Below are 22,145 nucleotides of genomic sequence, written 5' to 3'. Positions count from 1 at the left end.
GCAACACTTGGCTCTTGTCTTGATCAAACTTTTTCTTTCAAGGCCATTTGAGCTCTCCTCCTGTCTTGTCCTTCTCCCCTCCCCCTTAACTCATCAAGCACTCTCAACCCTATCACAGCCTGATAAGGACTATAATTTAATAAGCATCAAACCTGATTCCATCCTTCAGGTCCTTAATGAAAATATTGAATAAAATCAGACCTAGGACAAATTCCTGCCTAATCCAGTTTGATGCAGCTTTCCAGTTTGTCAGGGAAGCAGCTCAGTGCAGGGCAGGGTCATGGATCAACTGCCAGGCTATGTGTTGGCTGAGATGTAACACTGGGAAGAGCAAATCCAGTGTCACAATGAAAACACAGTGCTTTACACAGCTTTTCCCAGCACCACTTTCACACTGGGCAAAATGGGGAGCCCTTTAGAATGAAAAACTTGTGAAAGAAGTATTTATAGCCAAAAGAGTCAATCACACCATGCTAAAACACAATACACCAAGGAATATTACCAATTAAGCCTACAAATGCCTGGATGAGATTTCTAAATATTAAATATTTCACATTTCTGATAATTAAATGAAAGCTAATAAAAATACTAGCAATCAAACGCAACCACAGCTTTCACGTCCAAGGTAGAGATTGATGTTATTCAACTTAAGATCCAATTATTGGAGCCTGTTCTAATTCTTTAAAAATTGCTGTGCATGAGATCTCACATAAGGTCTCCATTTCCAAGTGCCTTCCCACTACTGCCATCTTAATTCTCCTGCTAAAATGCCTTACTTGATGTCTATGAGCTTCCACTATTTGCCCTTGAAGACCAAATCATGTATTGATAGCAAGAAAATCAAGATACTCCCTAAATAACTGAAGGCAAGCAAAACAAAAACCCTGCATAAACCCCAGAAAATTATATTTTCAGATCTCAAAATAAGAAAAAAAAGTATCTCTAGCCATCCTGCTTCACTGGGACAATAAAGCAAAGGATAACTGAAGAGTTTGCCTCTACACCACTGTGACTTAGGCACGAATTTAATCCCATGTTTCAGAGATGTCCTCAACACAGTATTATCCTGCTAGTTTTACCTTCACTGCTCCAGTATCCTACTGTCCAAAATACCTGGGGTGCAAATTCACAACTCATCCTTCTCTAGCCAAAGGTACCTGCTAGCACATGGATAAGGATCAGATGTGGAAGCACTCACATGTGCCTAATGAAATCACCTCTTCTAAAGAGTGTTTTAAAAAACAAATGTAAGTGCATCCAATCCTCCCTTACCCCCCAGTATTGTTTGGATGTATATTTTTCATTGGGATGGCGCAAGGAAAATAAGATCAGTCATAACCTACAAGGAAAACAAAATGCTGGATGCAAGGGACAAATGGAGGGTAAGTGACATGTTGGGTTTGTTTTTCTCTGCTTCTTTGCTGCTACTGCTGGAAGACAGCAATAACAACTCCTACTTTACTGGCTGAAGATCTGAGCGAATTCCTACTGTGAACACGCAGTTGGTCCATCAGAAGGCAGAAAAGGCCTTTCTTAGTAAAATACAGCAACCCCCCGTCTCCATCACATACATTTTACATCTCAAGCAAGTGCTTTGTACATCTCCCAAAGAAGATAACAGAGGCAGTGCACTGCGTATGGCTGCAGCTGGCTGGGCTTGAAGGAACACCAAATTAAACAATGACATAACCCACAGAAACAGAGACAGCCCAAGCTGAATCCGCTGGAACAACAAACCACTTACACACAGGACCTCTTCTTGGAGAGCTCCCTTTTCATAGTTTTGACTTGCTTTAGCTTATTTGCTGTGTCAAAATATTTTTTCTTTTTATTTTAGGCAGCTTCCCTTTTGCTATTACATTTCAGCAGCTCACACGCTATGTGGGGTTGACACATAGACACAAAGAGAGCAAAAGCTTTGCAGACAAACAATGCAGTGGTCACTTGTCTGTCTTTTGGTCAAGTACACAATGGCACAGCTGATTCATGAAAAAGTACCTAACCAAGAACTGTTGATTTTTATAAATGTAACTTCAATGCTACAGGCTGCAATTTCCAAGGGCTCTTCTAAGCTGTGTTGGCAGAGACAAAGCTCCTGTTTGAGCAGGCAGGCAGCACCCACATGTGCATGTCAGGTGGAGGTACACTATGTGGTAGTCCCTCCTCATTCCATACCCTCCTATCTGTGACAGCTATTAACATGGTTGAATCTTTGTGACTTAAAATCTTGAGCCTCTCCAGTTTGACGCTGCCCTTGTCATCCCAGCAACAGAGCAGGTTCACCATGGGGCCCAGGAGGGACACCCAGTGCTGCTCCATGGGTTGCATGCTGAGTGGGCAGCAGAAAGCAGCAGCTCAATGCCACAGGTCAGATCATACACACTGACTTTGAAAATAAGTTTTTCTTCTCTAGTCTTGTCCCTTCTGTGTGAGCATTAGAGATCACTACCCTGTAGCTCACTGCAGTTCACCAAGTGTGAAACTACGAGACTGAAGTAAATGGCTATAAGAAATAAAAAGAGACATAATCAATCCTTTCAATTAAGGAATTATTTTAATCAATCGCTGCCCCTTCCTGTACCTTGCTTAAGGTGCAGGAAGGTGCCACGGACTGCTGAAATAGCTGTTAAATTGTAAGTGAAATAATTTGTGTTGCTGTTTTTAAAAATAATTACCTCTCTTCTTTCTTGACTTTCTTCCTTTTTTCTGCTTTTTCTGATTTAGTTGGATTTATAGGAGTTACACATATTTCATAGATCTTTGCAAAACATTTTCCTACCTATTCTTTCAGTAGTTTGTAACTGGTCTCTCCACCTGCAGTTGCCATTAATGCCTTTCCTTTCTAACAAGTCACTTATTTTGATTTGACAAGGAGATTGAAAGGCCCTCCTAAAATTTTCCTGGAGCTCCTGACTCCCACTTTCCAGGTAGAAGATTGATGTTTCATTCCCACTACAAACTTCACCAACAAATGCTAATCCTTTCCTAGGTACAATGAAGTTCTTCACACCCCTCACAATTTTGTAAAATAGTTGGGATGGATGGCATTGAGTTACCCTAAACCCCTTTCATTTATCTGTATGCTGCTTCATGCTTTGTCCATCTTGGTTCTCCTCATTCCCTGTGACCACCTGCCTGTTCAGCCTTCATCAGCACTGAAGAGTTGCCCTCCCAGGCTGATGAACCCAATGGTCATTGACTGTCAGTGCCTAGGTGAAGAGGGCACCTGAGCACCACAAACAGACAGTGAAAGGTGCCTCACAACTCCTCCTTAACTGATGAAATGCACAAGTTTGACAGCACCAAAAATTACTGTCTTCTCCTCCATGCTGGGTCAGAGAATCACAGAATATTCAGAGCTGGAAGGGACCCACAAGGATCATTGAGTTCAACTCTTGGCCCTGCACAGGACACCCCCAACAATCACACTGTGTGCCTGAAAGCATTGGCTACAAGCTTCTTGAACTCTGTCAGGCTTGGGGCTGTGAAGCACCAGTTTGGGTCAGAGGGCTCCATCACAACCCACCACCAGCCAGCACAGCTGGTTTTATCTCTGTCACTCCTTGGTGTCCCTGCTGGAGCAGAGGTGACTCCTGCACCCTCCAAGAACTGAGGTGGAAAGCACAATCCCTAATGAACACAGACTGACAAGTCTCCAGTGTCACCAGTCTGGGATTTTAAATCCTGTGACTGCTGCCCCATGCCAACGAGGAAATATTTTTCTCTGAAATACTATCTCCAATGGAGAGGGACAATGGCACCAGTATTGAACCCAAAACAAAACTTACTTCTTCTTAACCTTCAAAAATACGACTTTATGCAATTTTGACCATAAAAACCTTTGCTAATCTGCCCGTTACACACAATAAGGGCATTTTCCTGATCAAACACAAAACAAAATAACCTGCATAACTGCATATTTGCACAGAAAAACAATCAGACAGCACAGCCAAAACAGACTCCATAGGAGCTCCAAACTTGGTGGGGATTAAACGGAGCACCTCAGCCAAAATTAACAACCTCCTTTGGCAGTGAACCTTGTAAAGCCACCGAGTTTGCTACAACAATACAAAGGCAGCAAGCACTTCCCCAATTCAGAGGCACAGCACTGCCCATGATACTCTAAGAAACTTTCAAGAAAATAACCACAAGCCAAATTTTGCCCTCGATCACGACTTTCAGCCTTGCTTGAATCAAAGAGGAAATTGGTGGAGAAATGCCTCCTTTAGATTTCATGGTGGGCAATGAAAAATGCTTTGAGATGGCTGACTTTTAGCAATAACAACTATTTCAGTCTCAAGAACAGTCAGAGTGAGCCATTTGTCCTTTACAAGAAAGTAAGCAGAGATATTCATCCTTTACAAGAAAGTAAAGCAGGGAATATTTTCTCTGAAATGGGATAAAAGTAGAAAATGTGTCATCCTTTCACTATTCTTGATTTTGTCTTAACATTTACATGAAAGCAGAAATTTTATTTCTATTTACTACTTATGCTATTTGCATGCCTTTGAAAGAGGTGAGATTTCTGTTTTTAAGGAAAAAATCATTCCAAATCATAATGCTTGAAATATAAAGAGTTTTCATGGAGCCAGCACTGGGATTTTTCAATGGCAACCTGGTGAATGGCTGCAGAGACACACTGTTTTTTGAATGAACCCCAGCTCAGGTTTTCTGTTACCATTGTAAATTACTGACCTGTTTTTCCAGATGAAAACTATGAGATAATGAGATAGCAATGAATGGTGGAGAAGATTGCAGTAATCCCAGAAACCAAAAAACAGTTTTTTCTTTCCACTCAGCTCAGGCACTACAGCTCAAATGGGGAAGGCAAAGAGCTCCCACGTCCCTCTTTAAATCAACCCAAACACCCATAGATTGACAGCAGAACAGAAATAAGTTCTCTTTCTCGTGACAGATGACAATCAACTGACTTGAGCAATCCCAGCCTAGATTGTTTTGCAGTCAAGTCTGGATGATTAACTGTGACTATGTGAGCTAGAATGATATTAAATAGAATATTTAATAAAGACTGGGGCTAAATTCCTGCACTGCAAAAGCAAAAAACAAGCTGATGTAAAGTTATCTGTGCCCTCCCATGCCTGAGATGTTAAGAGTGCACTCAAGAATGTTTAAAAAGCCTGATCTATAATGTCTGTACTCACTTACTACTAGTGAGCCGGAAGAAGTGCCTGGGCAATTAGCAGTCCTGTATGGGACAAGGGCAAAATGCAGTCTCAGATATTTGCACAATCAGTTTCACCACTAAGAACCTTTCCAAATATTTAAAATATTTCACAGAAATATCCACCTGATTACTGCTTGCTGAGAAGGCTTCAACAAAGCTACAGGAATTTCAACTCGATCTGGATTTCATTGCTGAGATGAAATTCAGGCACAAGTCACATGAATCACAGTAAATCAAAGCAGCTGCTTCTAAGCACAAATCCTTAGAGGGGAAAAAAACCCAACCAAAAAACCTCAAGCTTCAGGACAAAACCTTTTATAATAAACCTTGGAGAAAACTGAAATGGCTTTATTTTAGAACAGTGTTTATCCCTTCTGTTAACTGTATCACCCGGCATTAAGGTTTTTTCTAATGTTAGAAGCAAATATACTGAAGGTCACAAAAACTTTGGAAATCAAATTCCACCCTTCCTCAGAAAAGGAAAACTAACTGATGAGGTTTGAAGCACGGCCTAAGAGAGTTCAGTAAACAAATCCCATTAACTTCAGTGGGACATGAAATTTCATTTCACCGCCTTTGCAAATCCAGCTGGATATACAGACGGACATTGTTCAGAACATCTGGCTATACAAACAAGGGTTGTTCATTAAATTATTAGACTTAAACATGTTTTATTTTTTATACTCTGGAGGGAGGAAATGTTCTACCTCTTCCCTATAAATACCCTCTCCCTTTTGGCTCAATGTCCCAGATATTGCCAAATAAGGGAAACACAGTTCCCTTCCTTTGTCGGTGGTCCATGTTATCTCCTCTTAACTGGTGAGAATACACTGTTTATCTTGCTCTGAAGCTCTGAGGCCTTGGCATAACTCCTCTCCCCAGCACGGAGATTTAACCGCTGAGCATTTAAGCAGGATGAAAATGTACTTAGTATGACTTTTTTCTGTTGGTTGGATATCTATAAATTACGCAAACTCCTAAGAAAAAGACTCATATTTCAGTCTTCTGGATTTGACTGTCAGTTGCAGCAGAAGCTGCAAATTCTTGAGATAATATGAAGATCCTCTGAGGGAAGAGGTTGTGCCTTACGTCATTCAGCACTGACTTCCTGATAAATGATGGAGCAGATAGCTTATCCAACTTCCCCTGCCAAGGAGATCCTGCTGGCAAAATGAGGCAAGGAGGGCTGAAAGCAGATGAGAAGAAAAATATGAGAGCCTACAGGAATTGAGCAGTATTAGGAAAAACAGCCCCGGGGTAAAACTCCAGCCACCTCCAAATGGGTTTTTAAGTCACCAATAAGTTCAAATGTGAGTCCAGGAGGAGATTTCCCCACTTTTTACTAGATATGCCCTACATGTTCCTAGGTGGACTTCGAGCTGTGTTTCTAGCAGCTAGCACACTTAGGGAGCTTCAAATGAGGTTTATTTTGTCAGAGCTGCTGTTATGAGACTGAAAAATGCACCCAGAGCTCTGGTGACCCATTCTGCCCCATTCACGCCTCAGAGCCCTGGATGCCCAGGATACCAACTCTCACCACACTGGATCACGCGTGTCCACAGCCACTCTGATGTTCTGTTTGCATTTTAGTTACAAAAAGTGTGAATAAAACCAAGTTTGAGGGATTTACATTTGCCTTTAGAAGTAGCTGACATAGAAGATAGGAGAATACTGTGCAATTAAATTAAGAGGCGATGCTCCCACTTAGTTGATGAAGAGAATCTCTTATCCACAACTTCTGGTGCCTAAGCTATAAAGCTGGTTCTTCAGTCTTTCGAGATAAGTGCACAAAAATAGAGTGTGATTATCTCCTCTCTCCCTGCTCTAGCTCCCCCCCAACCAAGTTTGCAGGAGTCGGTGCTAATGAAGCACAAAATACCCTCAGCCAGCATGAAAGCAACATGGTGTGAAAGAAGGTAGGACGGCTGTGGCATTCACACTTCTCATAAACTCCGGGTTTGTTCCTGCAGTACTGATACAGCAAGAGAATACCTCCATGCTCATGACTTTTCACGTGCAGACAAGATTTCATGGGCCTGTAATTCCTGGAAATTATTCTGCACAAAAGAGTTGGTCAAGAAGCACTAGAAGAAACCATCCACAGACAAAGCTAAACACTGCTGGGCCTGGAGCTGAGCAAAGCAATGGCTGAGGCAGGGAGTACACTGGCACTGGGCATGGACTTGCTTTTCAGTACCATTTCTCTATTTGTCATATTTAACTTTACCTTTCTCCACCAAAGCTCCACAATGCAAGTCAGGCTGCAAGACATGGGAGGAAACAGGGATTTGTTTCCCTCCCTCATCACAGTGTATTTCAGTGATGCTGAATAAACATTTTAGCCATTCTTTTTGCTGAAGGAAAGTCACAAATTAACCTGATCTGGATAAATTCTTGCAGGCACACAGACTGACATGAACTTGGGAACATACTCTGCCTGAACCCTGCAATATGTTTCTAATACATTCATCAGTCTATATAGAGCTCACTCAAGCAGTTCCTTTACGTGACTGTTAGGCAAAATATTATTTGGTGAAGGATCTGTGTGGCCCAGCTCATGGAGTTCACTCTGGACACAAAGGTGTGCTCACAGCATCTTAACATCACAAGTATCTCACACTCATAACCATTTTGTTACTGCCTGAATGAACAATTTCGCAACCTATTATTTTAGGGAAAATACCAAAGATAAAGACTGTTTAAGGAGCAGGCCTATTTCCAAACAGAAACAAACAAAACCACAAGCTCAGTCATGATGTAAGAGATAAGGTCAAGGCACAAGAATATCACACTGGAAATTCTGGGTGTCACAAACGAACAGTGGTTTAGCAAGTTCAGACTGTGCTCTAATTAATGCATCCTATTTCCTCTCAACTATTAAAACTCACAGAAAAACAGCATGCACACAATACACAACATCTATTTTTAATGAGATGTAAGTCTAAAGAACACAGCCAAGTAGTATTACTTGCTAAAACTATTAAAAAATGCAGTAGGAACAGTAACACTATTTAGATTTCATGTGTGATGCAAATCTACACTCACAAGATTGAACACGTCTCTGTTTCCACTCAATATAATGTTTCACATTTCATTACTTGGTATAATACTAAAATTCACTTAGCCTGACAGATGTATTTTACTCTTCAGAGTGTTTTTTTCCATGTTACTAATGAAATCACCGTGTCAGTTTTGACAGGTTGTTTTTAGGAGACAATCTTGTTAAAACTACTTATTTTATAGAAGCAAATACATTTAGGGACACCAGGGAAGCACTTATATAGGGATGTTTTGTATGTCAGCAGAAAAAACTTAGGACAAGTTTTGTCTGCAGAACATTTCTACAATAGTATAACAAAGGTTTTTATTACTATGTACCAAATCATCAGTTCCTGGCTAAAAGAACATAGAAGTTACATATATTGCCATAGAGTTTCTCAGCCTCTCTGATTACATGGATCAAAAGTGATGAAACTACTCTTTGAAGGTTTTAAATGTATAGGTTATACAGGCACAGATACATGTATGACCCCATAAACTTGCAAAATGGATTCAGGACCAAAATAGAAAAGAATTGACAGGATCTAGAATGAGTAAGTAGAGGAACTTCGCCTGGTTCCTGTCTGCACTGAATCACAGCTCCTTCAATTTCCCTTTAATTCACAGGCTCGGGATTAATAAAAAATATGGTACAATTAAACAGAAATAGGAAAAACCTCACTTTTCCTAAATACATTTAAAGGTTATACAGAAGAGACAGAGAAAACAGGATAGGGTTGTATCAAGAATGCCTCAGCTCTGGTTTTTCATACGTCATTCACTCGGCATCGTGTACCAGCAGCTCACAAAGCACGTCCCACATGGCTCAGGGATACCTGCTAGTACCAGCTCCTGCTAGCCCAGGCTAGACATTATCAGTCCAATTCACTTCTTCACCTCAAAACTTCTGCTTTGCCAAGATAAGTACTTGTTTTAAAATGCTTTCAAATTGAAATCACCATAGTCAGAAAGTTCTCTTGCTAAGCCAATTTTCCATGTATTCCCAATACATTCCCCTCAAAGAAGTGGGCACTACATCTCCTGAGAAATGCCCATCAGCAATGCAGGCAGGAATTCAAAGCCATGGTTTTGACCTTTGGGAGTAGTGGGAGCCTGCTTCAGTACACTGAATCAGACTTGCAAAACCTCCACCTCCAATAGGACGGCAACAACTCTGAGTTTTTAAGCTGTTTGTACATGTATGACAATGGTACTGCAAAAGTTTATGATCTATAGTCTACTACAACTCTTTGAACTATTAAATCATTCATTTTTCTCCCTTCTCCACATATAAAGCTCATCAATACCACATGCAAGAAACCAGCTGCTCAGAGCAGTAAAGTGGACATCAAGTAAGTGTTTCTCACTTTGGGCAGCTGAAAAGCACATCTGCTTTTTAAACCTGAATTAGACAAGTCCACAAGCAACAGGTCAACAAGTGGGCACCCAGAGCACCAGGCAGGACTAAACTCTCCGTGATGCCCAGCAGGTCTAGATGCTGGGAGCAGTGAGCAGGATGGGGCCAGGCTTGTAGGCTCCCCCTCAGCAGCATCTTCATCACAACTGCTGGAAACAGACTGCTGGGCTAGATGGGCCTCTGTTCAGACCCTGAATAGCCAAATCTTCTCAAATAACCACCAAAAAAAATCCTTTATGAAACTTTTACATAAAGGCACATGCGACCGCCCCGGAGCTGCCTCCCTGCCCAGGCTGGGTCTGTTTATTCTGGCACACAGCTCCCAGCACCCACCCAGCTCCTGCACAGGATGCACATAACAATCCAGTGCCTGCTTTCCACTTTTACCCACTTCAAGTGTTTCAGTTTTGGGTTCTTCAAACTTCAATGAGGATTAAGTAAAAAGATTTTATCTCATTTGAAGAAAAAAAAAGAAAGATGTTTCATTAGGAAACAGGCAAAAGCATTGTAAGAACGCTCAAAACTGCTTATGTTCCCACAGTACTTCAAGCCACACACAAAACTCCTCAAACTACCAGATCACTACATGACCAAGGAGTGAACCACTGAGTGCATGAGAAGGAAGTGACTCAGACTGAAATTCATAAAGGACAGCATGAATGGGACAGGATTTCCGCTTACAGCTCCTTTTACATGGCAAGACTCCTCCATGAAAAAACCCAACAACCCACAAAAAACCCAATCTTGCTCCCTCCTCCTCTCCCATTCAGTTTCTAACACAGCTCTGCAGAAAAGCTACAGTGTGGATTTTAAATCAGAAACACTACATCATACCTCTAAGCCTTCTGCCCATACAAAACACCATCCAACATCCTACTATGACGAACACTCAGAATAACAAATTTTCAGACAAATACAAGCCATCAGTGCCTTGTTTTTTGCCTTAAAATGGCCTATTTTCAACATAGCTAGAAATCTTTATTCACAAGTGTACCTCCCAACATAATGACATGATGCTGTCAATGGAAAAGCCCAGAACTGCACTTACATTCCAATTCAAAACTGTAATTTCCCTACTAAAAAGAGGTCCTGATGCTATGTTATAGGACCAGTCTGGGATAAGTGTGCATTATAGAAGCACTGACGTATTTTAAATGTACCATCACACTGTACAGAGCACAGACTGAGAAAGAGGAGCACATGCTGGAGCCACAATTGAAGAGGTGACTAAACAAAAGTACTCCAGAGTAATTTACTTAACTTCAGTACTATTGATGATCAATTACCCCACTTCTTCCTCCATTGCTGAATCAGCTTTTTGGGGAAACTTTGGTTCTTTCACTACTGGAAGGAGGCATTAAGTTATTGATACATGGCTGAATTTTTCTTGAGCACTTACTCAAATGTTATGGGCATAATACATGCAATGAGTATATATTTGGATGGAAAAGGACTTTGTTAACTCAAATATCTCATGTTCTGTGATTTATGTCACACTTTTTCAGGGAAAAGGGCAGTGTTGCCCTTGCACTGTATAGTGGACAATTTCTTCAATATTATTCGTAAGATCATAGAACGATTTGGGTTGGAAGGGACATTAAAGACCACCTAGTTCCGCTCCCTGCCACGGGCAGGGACCCCTTCCACTAGCCCAGGTTGCTCCAAGCCCCACCCAACCTGTCCTTGAACACTTTTAGGGATGGTGCAGCCACAACTTCTCTGGACAATCTGTGCCAGTGCCTCACCACCCTCACAGGGAAGAATTTCTGCCCAATATCTAATCTAAATGTGCTCCCAGTCAGTTTGAAGCCATTCTACCTTGTCCTTTCTTCCAAGCCCTTATCAAAAGTCCCTCTCCAGCTCTCTTATATCATCTTTGGTAGCTGGAAGGTGCTAGAAGGTCTCCCTGAAGCCTTCCCTTCTGCAGGCCCAGCTCTCTCAGCCTGTCTCCACAGGAGAGGTGCTCCAGCCCTCTTATTCTCATTATTCTCACAGTACTCTAATAACCTCAGAGCAGTCACAACAGAGATTGCTCGGAAGTGCTTGGTAAGGAGCAACACACCCCTCAAAGAAACTATCAAGAAACAAGGAACAGGACAAGCAACTACTTAAACACAGGGTTAGCAGATCCAAGAACAGAAACTCCTATCTTCCACTTCCCTGTCACAAACATCACTATGCAGATCACATTCCTCTTCCAATTAAAGCAGACACTCAAGCTGCCTTTCAGAGCATCGGCTTGGAGTGGCTGGGGGGGCGGGTGCCTGGAGCTCACCTGCCACTGGTGAGCTCCCACCCACACTCTGAGCACTGAGGCAGCTTCCACCACTTTGCTTCCAACAGCCCAGTCCCTAAGGAAAGCAATCCCTGTCACACTGGAGCACTATGTTCCAAGACACTCTATTTTCTGCAGCAACCAGAGTTTCGGTTGTACAAGTGTCTGCTCCAGCTGTGTCCAGGGCTCCTAAAGTCCCTCCCTTGCCAGGAGCTGGCTCACTGGATTGTTCCCACATCCTAACACTCAAAATAAGCAAGGCAGCTCCACTGCACAAACACACACCCCACAACCAGCTATGACACGATATGCTACTAAACACACCACAATCTCAATGAAGAAATTAATGCAAATGAACCCTTCAGTCCCACTTTTCCTTCACCTTACTCTAAGTTTTACTGCAAATTCAAACATTCCTACTTGCATCTGAAGAGTTTTTTTGCTAAGTGGTTTTCTAAATAAAGACACTTATTCTCTACATATTTTATGGGGTTTTGTACATATATATGTACCAAAATTGTTTTTCCAGTCTATTCTGCAATTTCAGAAGCCGCCACATAGCACCATCCAATCCTTAACTATTAGCATGCTTGAACTGATACACATCCACAAAACCTTGAAGTTTCAATCCCTTTGCTACTTGTTGCTTCTGACACATTCATTTTCTTGGCTACTCCACACACACTGTCACCTTAGCAGCATAAATCAAAATTAGCAACTGTGCCCTTACTCCAATTACCTGTATGGGCAGGTTAGTCATGTATTGATCACTAAATCCCCAAATAAGTCAAGAAGAAAGAGAAGGTAAATATAAGGCAGCAGGTATGATTACAAGCTTATAAATATAAAGTGGGAACTTATTTTAGGATGCTGTTTGGTGAGGCATTACAAAACCTCTGTGACCCTCCTGTAAAACCTGGTGCATAGATTTACATGTATGACTATAACAATACACTTTGAGGCCAAAAAGCTCACATTTGAGTCCACAGTATCTCTTTTTTTTAAAAATTTTAATATGAAAAAAAATCTCCTACTCCTACTTTGGCTGCTATCTCTGGGAGCATAAGCAGAACCTCCTTTTAAAGGCAGGAGGGTGGTCCAATAGATTCTTATTTGCACAGCCTCCTGTTAGGGACTTTTCTACAGTTTGGGGGAGGACTCCATCACTTGCTGTTCCCAGTTTCATGGTGCTCTCTGCCTGAGAGAATGGATGTGATATAGTCCTGACTGATCTGATTTTCTTGGTGTTTAAGAGCAGTCACACTCTTCAGCTGCAGCACAGCAGACTACTCCAAGACAACAGATTAGACAAACACAAAGGTTGCAAGAAATACTTAAACAAGATGCTTTTAAAGTAAATCTAGATTATTTTAGACATGATCATCCTGGCTGACCCAGTACTCTCTGAAGCTACATTGTGCAGTTTGGCTGTTAAGACTATACTTTATTCCAGGTCTTTCCCACACGTGCTCCCAAATATCTTATGTATTCCACCTCAGATAAACAGCTAAACATAAATAAGAATACTAAGGTCACATAAGCTGATTGACAAGAAATAACTAGAAAGTCTAATGCAGTGATTCATTTTCTTGGATTATAGCATTCCCAAATACAGCTCCTTGCTAATTCTAAAACCCTCAAGCATGGCTGCAAATCCTCATTCCTTACCATGCCAGCAGCATTTTTTTCCTCTCTGGCTATTGATTTAGTTTTCATGAATATTCATTTCAGTTATGTCTCACAAGTAAAAGTACATGGCCAAATAAATATACACTATAGACAGAGACTGGAAACCTATGTTATACGCATAAATTCACACAAGAGAATTCAGAGTGTGTTACATTATAAATATTCTGGACATGCTGGATATGAGCTTGGTTACTACACAGAAGTTTGTTCAGACAGCTGCAGCTGTGCCAGTCAGCAAAGAGTCAGGCAGAGAAGAGAAAAGCTGAAAGGTATAAGGGATTATAACAAGTTACTAAGCTAAATTTAGGTAGACCTGTCTATGTGAAGAATGGCTTGTGATAAATAAGGTTTGATTACAGTAAAACATTTGGTTGTTCACCTAAAGTTTTAAATTTTAAGTGGTAAGCCTCTGAAAATGCTGAAGGAAATTATTTCAAAAGTAGCCAGGCTTATTTGAGCACTAATTCCAATGATTAACATTAAGCAATTTCTTTTCAATTTTCTTCAGTTTCAACTAATCGTACTTCCATTCAACCGTCACATAAACAAAATTTGTTTTTTCAGCAATCATCTCTAAACTTTCTACTATCTTTACTAAGTTTACCTAGGAGATGCAAAGCACTGGTACCTAGTAGTCAGGTTCTGGTTACAGCTCAACTGTCAGTAGAGATTTTTGCAAAGGGCCAAGATGCTTCTATGAAAAGCAAAATAAAACCAGGACCTTGCCCATAATACACATTTCTCCTTACAGCAGATAAAAAGAGTGTGATGCTACATCTCCCAAGAGAGTAGTCATGCAAGAAGATGAGGAGGCAATGGGTTCACCTTACAAAACAAATACACAACAGCAAGCTCAGCATTTATATATTTAAGTTCACACTGCATCAACACTGCCATGATGCGTGGGTGGGAGTGTTTCTTGGCATGGCCACTAGATCCATACAGAGGTGATCATAAGCTGGAAGGGCGCAATAAAAGGGAATTCAAAATAAATAAAGCTGTCTTTACCATGTGGGTCCTGTTCATTTGACTTTGGGCTGCTCCTTGCCCTGCGCTCTGGTTTCTTGACGGCCGGAGCCCCTGCTCCGCTGCTCGCTCCGTTGTGGCTCTTTGCATAACCATTGTAGACTGTTGTGCAGGTGCCTATATGGCTTTTGTAGATGGAGGAAGGAGGACTATTCAGACGGTTCTGGCGATCAATCTGCCTGTCTTTGAGTTTTTTGTGCTGTGGTTTGCTGTACTGATCTTCCCTGGTGATATAGCTGGACATCCCATATAGTGGTATGATTTCTGAAACAGTAGAATTCACCCACATTAATTCAGAACAACAAAAAAAAAATCACCTTTTTTTTTATTCCAGAAAACCAACATTACTGACCAGCTCAAATGAAATGACTCCAGATGTTCCTGGAGAATTTACAATGAACCAATTATTTTTCCTTTAAAAAAATTTTCTGTGGGAATGATGATCTTTTTAATATTAACTGTGCTCCTCTGACGATAGAATTTCATAACTCTTTGGATGAGTGCAAAATACAGCAATTAGGGTGATAGTTTTTTCCCTTCTTTTCAGTCTTTGTGTTTCAGGGACAAATGCTTCAAGGGAAAAATCCAGGCAGACTGAACTTTAGGAAAAAGTCTTCCTAAGTTTACCACAATTTGGCATTTCCTTCCCCAGGGCCTGACCGGACAGAACAAGCTGAGGGGCACTGGTTTCAAGCTGCCACCCCTGATTACATACAATTTCATTTCCCAGTATAAATAGACTTTACCAGGGTGTCAGTTGTGCTGCCTAAGGAGAAGTGCAGGATGAAGTGGAAGCTCTGGGAAGTAAAACAGTCTCAAAAAAAGGTTTACAATTATCACAAATATCACATGCACACTTCAGCTACACTTCATGAAATACAACTCCCACTTCCCCTCTGCAAGGATGTCTCTATTTAACCTAAGGCAGGTCAGCTTGCAGGAATCAATATTTTCTGGTTTTCTCTATAGTTCAAGCCTCCTCCTTCTGCTCCACTTTGAGTGTGAGGTTTAAACATATTAATGTCCAAACCAACAGTTTTGTCTTTGTTAGCAACAAAATAATTGATACTTGATATACTCATCTCTTTTTCTACGTCCATTCAGAAATTATGGTACAAACTTGTGAAGAAAACAAGCATCCTAACCAGCTGTTCAAAGCCTGTTTGTAAATTGAGATCGCCATGTATACTGTTTCTTCAACTAGCCAGATTTTCTTTCTTTGGTATTTCAATGCATCTTGGCCTTCATCTTTCCTTATCTAGTTATGTGATGCAGCAACTAGCTGCCTAAAACCAGCATACCACAAATAAATGTCACTTTTATTTAGTGTATAAGCCATTCTACATCCAAAGGGAAACTGGATTAATACTCATCAGTACAGTGTTCACCACTTCAATTACTTCAGTGGACAGGTACCTCCCAGTATAATGAAGTTAAAAGTCAGCTGTAAGGTCCATTCCTCACCAGAAAATGAGGTCTGCTGGGCAACAGAAAATTCAAGGGGTAACATTTGTACATACCTTCCCCTCTCTTTCTGCCTTTCTTTCCAGCAGAACCTTACTTCTAGTAGTATGATTTAAACATAACTTTCAGAAAGGGTTTTAAGTCCAGATAGTTCAGTAGTAATGTAAATCCATGAATCCTGAACTGATTTTCATGTTAAACATCTCAAGTAGCTTTGCAGATTACTTTTTTGGTTAATGCCCTCTTTCAGATTACACAAAGACTTATCTCCAAGGTGGCAGAGACACAGCAGTGCATAGTTCAGAGAGAAATATGCCCCTTTCACTCCTTTTCTTGCAATTACTTCCTCATGGCCTAATTAGGGTTGCCATGCTACCCTTTGGTGTCAGACAATGCCTTGCAGTGACTTACTGCACAGTCTCAACTAGAATAACAAACAGAAAAATTCCTGTTAATTCTTGGAAAACCACATCTGGGGGACAGAATTCACGTTAGGGCCAACAGGACGCGGTATCCGGCTTTTCCCACTGGGAATGACTGCAGCAAGCCATATCAGGATCCAGCCCTCTGTAGCCATCATAATTCCCAAGCCAGGACTGACACATTTTTTCTCTATGTTTTCTGTATAATGCTGCATCATGACACAGCAAGAGCAACATGACTAATGTCTCTAGTATGGAGCATGGGATGAGAAATTTTTTCCCCACCATATTTACAGATTAAGTTAAAATTTATTTTGGCTCTGTAACCTAGTGTGGCAATGTAGGATTGTCCAGTGTTGCCACACTCTGGATGGCTACAGCCCCCTGCTCCGGATATTAAAGGAAGCTCCATCCATGTAGACAAAACCACTGTACAAGTTTTCCATTTCTCCTCTTGGTTTCACTAGCCCTTAAGACTTGCTGAACACAGGTATGAAATACCAATACCTTCCTTCCAGCTCACCTTGTTCTCCATATATTGTCGGGGGAAGATGATGCTGTGGGAAAAACTGTGGTGGCATGTCCCCAGGTCCAGTGACAGGAGGATAAAAAGCTGTATGAGAGTTGTGAATAAAATGGGGATGGTGTGTCAGGTACGGAGGTAAGTGATGGGTTGGTGAGATGGCTGAAGGGTAGCTGGGAGGATAACACTCTGGAGACTGGGGGGTAACCACCACCCTCCGAACGCCGGTGTTGTCTTCTATCACCTGGAAGGGAATGCAGGGAAATGAGCATATTATGCAGCATCTGAACCAGGCACATTTTTAAAACAACACTGTTGACAGTTTGTTCTCCCATCGGAAAATGGTTGGTACTTAGGCTAAAATTAATATCAGCAGAAATAACCACAGTGGTGATGTGGCTTTTCCTGGAGACTCAGATAGCCACACTAATCACCGGGAGCTGTTCTGCTGCTGGTGATAACTATGTGGGTAAGAGACAAAATATATATCCTGCATTTAGGGAGGAAAACAATTGAAAAGGGAACACAAAGAATCAAAATAAGAGTACTCATTGGGAGTATTCTGCCCATAACATTTCTACCATGTTTTTTGAGAGCACTCTGAGTATGGAGTTAGTAACACTCAGGAAGCAGCTGGCACTGCTACTGCAGCGAGGCTGCATGTGTGCACAGAGACATGTACTCTGCAGGAACCTGCTATGTTGAAAATGTTTGCAAAAGAATTGCTCTGTTCATAACAGGTATTTGTTCAAGACAAACCATAGGGCAGAAGGTTTGCTTCTGCTACAGAGCTGGTCTATAGATCCATGCAAATCAGCTCTGTGATATGCATAACTTGGCCCCTAACACCATAGCCAAAGCATGTAAAAACAGATGTAGGAAGGTGGAAATGTGCTTAGGCTGAAAAATGTTTTTCAGGTTATAATTTTTCCAGAGTTATATTTCTGGAGAACAGTCCACCAGCCAAATTTCAGTGCAGATGCAGGAGCCAAGCTTTTCTTGAAGCTCATTCAAAAAACTTCTGCCATTTCTGAGACTGAAAAATACAACCACATAAGAAGAATTACTGTCCCTTTGATTCTGTATGCTGACATGCATGAGGTAGAAAAACATGAAGGCAGCATAATTTAGTTTCATACAACAAACAGGTTGTTAAAAACCTAATTTTCTCTCAACTGACTGATGACACACAGATGGAATAATATCTGTGATGAATGTGTTGTATGAGATAATGAATGTACATCAAAGACACCTGCTGCAAGATGCTGCCACTCTCAGCTCATTGCCACCAACATCAACTGGAGTTATCCACCCCCCAGCAGCAACAGCAGAAGAGACACTGCTACAGATCCCCATGCTCCAGTGACTCTCATCACATCACAGTGTTTTACCCGGAATCACAAAAGAAAAATCTGTACCCTGAAGCAAAGGAACAGTGTGGGCATGTGGCTGTTTCTGCTGACTCTGCCACTACAAACCTGCCCTGTCTAAGGGGCAATGCCCAAAGCCCTGTGCAAAACTGCTCCAGCAAACATCAACTCATGCCTCAGGCATCAGCTGAGCAAGGTATCACAGGGCAAAATTCAACTAATATTAGCTGACCCAAGCCCTTCCTCAGGCCATGTGTGCCCTTAGGTTGTATGAATTTATGCCTGTTAGCTATGGGATGTGACCACGGACACAGACAATTTCTGTGGCTTGGCTGGCCTCCTACAGAAGGCTATTTTCTATAGAAAGTTAATTCATTCACTTGTAACTCATATTTCACATTCAAAAAATGTGTTGCTTGCTGAGTGACCAGAATAGTAATTGTTTAGCTTAACATACTTGATCCTACCCTCTAAATTTACAACTTCAGTGAGTAATTTGTCAGCTGCTAGCTTTAAATTTCAAAGTCTTCATAGAGACCTCGAAAGACAGCTGAGCCTCAGAGATTTAGACTATCACATCCTTTTAAGTGCTGCATTTTCTGGCCTCCATCTCTGCAACTGGTTCTACTCCCCTTCACAGCATCTCTTACCCTGGTGCCAGGTCTCAAACCTGCACTCTGAAACCTGGAGAAATCTTCTTCCATTTAGCATATTTGAAAAGCAGTACTACTTATCTTAGCAGTGGGCACAGAAATGCTACACTTAACTCTCTTAGATCATGCTCTAATTTAATTCAGACAGCAAGTTCCTACATCCTGATGTGAAGTTTTCGTCGTGGCTTTAGCCTCAAAGACAAGTGCAGCCTTCCAGGCAGGTACAAGCTCCTATCTGAGCAGCTAGACAACACTACATGTGTATTTTGAGCTCTAGTGAGAGATGAATATGTTAAGGAATGGATTTAGACAGAAAATTTGTACCCTGAGCAGCACATAATGCAAACCATATTTAAAATCATATAAAATTCAGCTTCCTGAACTATCATCTATATAGCAGAGTCCTGTCAGAGACCTTTTTGATGACATTAGCTTGTTACATGAAACTATAAAACATCAGCAGTACTGAGAGAAAAGCCAGAAATGCAGGGATAGAATAGAATATTTCTGTTGGAAGGGACCTACAATGACCATCTAGTCCAACACAAAGGATGAGCCAGCCTTCCAAATTACCTTAGTTGAAAAGCCAAGACACTAATATCTTCTATTTGTTTCCTCTCAGGCCACGAATGCTGAGAGCATTCTTGCTATTCCATGTGCTTGCATTACAAACGAACACAAAAACACAGGGGATCTTGCAAAACACACATTATTTCCCTATCCTATAGGGCATTTTCTCTCTATGCTAAGAATTACAGATATATGTGTAAATTTCTGAAGCTGCACACACATCTTTAAAACATGCTATTCTGTCCTTAACAAATCAAAGAATTGGCAATTGGATTTATTATGCATTATATGCATTAGGTAGCTATCAGGGCTGTAGATATCCCTTCATTTGTAAAACCTGCACTGGAGAGATTGTAGTAGTGCCATTCTGGGAGCAACACTCTCTCTATTCACCAAAGATAGAGAAAATTAGTTTTGATCCATTAAGGAAAATAGCGTAACTCCGCAGAGAAGTCAAGCTTTGCTATTTAAAGAAGGAAAGTGTAATTCTTTGCATCTGCTTAAAACCATTTGTCACAAAGATCATAAATTCATCAGGGAGCACACTGCTAAACTGTCTCTACTTCAGTGCCAAGAAGCAATGAAACCCTAATCCCTGCTGAGGTCTCTAGATGCAACTAGAATATTAAAAGTAATTGCTATTACTAATTTTAGCAGTTTATATTTACAGAAAACAAATATCTCTGGTCATTTGGCACCTAGGGATAAACTTTCATTATTTTGTGTTCTTTTCAAACAGTTACTAGGTAAATTGTCTTTTGCTGGTGCAACTGGTGTGCTGCCTCAACAACAATACTATTATAGCATAGTTCTGTGTGGGTTTTTTTCCCATATTTTAGGGAGCTTAATTGCTATGTGAGGTAGATGATGATCTTTCAGGACAGTCTGGGTTAACATTACTCATACACAATGAAATTGCCTCCCCCATTGGCTGCCACATTTTGAGAATGCCATTCTAAATGTTATTTGTTTTACAGCTAAGATATCACTGTAGTAACTAGAGATAATCCACGTATTCAAAGAACATCACTACTCCATGTTGTCTCATTTTTCTCCAGTGAAATTTAATCCTACCCTCCCAGGAAAAAGTCAGGCATAGGTAAACCATACCTGCATTTTGTGAGATGCAGTTAAAGAAACACAACCACTCTCATTCTATAACACACATTTACTGGATGAGTTTAATATGATACTATGCAAGTATTTTCCACTTGCTTTCAAAAAAAGCCAAACAACTCCTATTTCATTTCAATTTACTGCGCTAGATTCAGCAAGGACACCTGGAGCATGGCCACTGTGTGGACTACAACCAGTACTTTGGGAATTTCATAAACTAATTTGAAACTTCATTCATAAATCAATCTGTACCAGAAAATAGTACAGAATGAGCTCATCCCCAAGGAACGTGGGTGTCAACCCTTTATTTATTCACTTAATTTCTTAAGGATGCCAATCCAAGTTCATGCCAGCCCTGGCAAGTTTGCATCACTATCTTTAGCATCCATCAGTATTAAATCAAACACCATATTAAATCTATACCTTCAACCTGGAAAATAGACAGATGAGCATCTAGAATGCTGGCAAACATGTTGGAGCATTTTAAATATAGAATGATACAGATCTTCAGGACCAACACTCATAAGCTTAAAAGGATCATCACTTTATAGCTTGTTCTGTATGAGATCTGCACAACCTTCTTGTGTTCAAACCTTTAATGAGGATCATCCTGTTAAAGGATTCCTTGACTGACTGCAGTCTATAAAGCGCCCAGACAAGCCCTGGGAGCAGTAAGCCATACAAAAACAAGGAGTTTGTGTCTAAAACACAATGCTAGCCAAACATGCTTTTGGAGGAGACCTCTCTTGGGTACATCTTCCATCCTAAGACCAAAATCCTGATTCCCAAGAACATGATGGATTTTCTACTATTTAAAATGTCATTTCAAGACATTACTCTTTCTACAAGTTATGCTTTAATTCCGTCAGATGTCATATGCTTGATGCAGGGATATTGAACTGCAGGACCATGGCACGAGTTGCACAGCTCAGACCACATGACCCCAACATTGCCTCCTGACCAATGGAAGCTTATCAGTACTACACATACCTCATGCTTCAACCAGTAAATCAGTCCTTTAGTCTTAAAATATCTGTGGCAGAGACCACATATTAACAAGTCTGTAAATAAAATCAAAAGTGGAGTTCCATGCCAAATTTTCATGTCCAACTACACAAGTAATCTCCAAACTCCACTGGAATTGCTCCAGATTTATTTCTGAGAGAGCAGTCCTCAGCCAATAGCCCTAAGCAAACAAGCTCATGATTGTGCTTTTTGATATTTCTAATTTTCTAGTTGTCCTCATCAGAACACTTCAAATCCTCCTTCCATCCTCCCAAATATATAACATGAAAAGCAAAAACAACAACCCACGAGGATATCCCCAAATTTAACAGCTTAATATCCAAATCTTTTATCTTCAGGTTACACTGATGCCAAGGAGCTAAGTGCTCTG

General features: G+C 40.9%; 1 protein-coding gene across 1 annotated transcript in view; it reads right to left on the bottom strand.

Annotated features, from left to right (window-relative positions):
* The window catches only part of FNDC3B (fibronectin type III domain containing 3B), a gene marked incomplete at its 3' end in the record, with an annotated part of 118,097 nt that overhangs the window by 35,382 nt on the left and 60,570 nt on the right, over window positions 1–22,145 (bottom strand). The window contains exons 4-5 of the mRNA XM_009069710.1: window positions 17,041–17,284; window positions 14,614–14,895 (exon numbers count right to left, since the gene is read on the bottom strand). Coding sequence (XP_009067958.1) covers window positions 14,614–14,895; window positions 17,041–17,284 — 526 coding nt within the window. The remainder of the gene's footprint in view (window positions 1–14,613; window positions 14,896–17,040; window positions 17,285–22,145) is intronic.

This window comes from Acanthisitta chloris, unplaced genomic scaffold (genome assembly GCF_000695815.1).
Source record: "Acanthisitta chloris isolate BGI_N310 unplaced genomic scaffold, ASM69581v1 scaffold19382, whole genome shotgun sequence".
NCBI classification, from domain to species: domain Eukaryota; kingdom Metazoa; phylum Chordata; class Aves; order Passeriformes; family Acanthisittidae; genus Acanthisitta; species Acanthisitta chloris.
The sequence above is the reverse complement of the archived record's forward strand: the minus strand, read 5'-3'. Positions and strand labels throughout refer to the sequence as shown.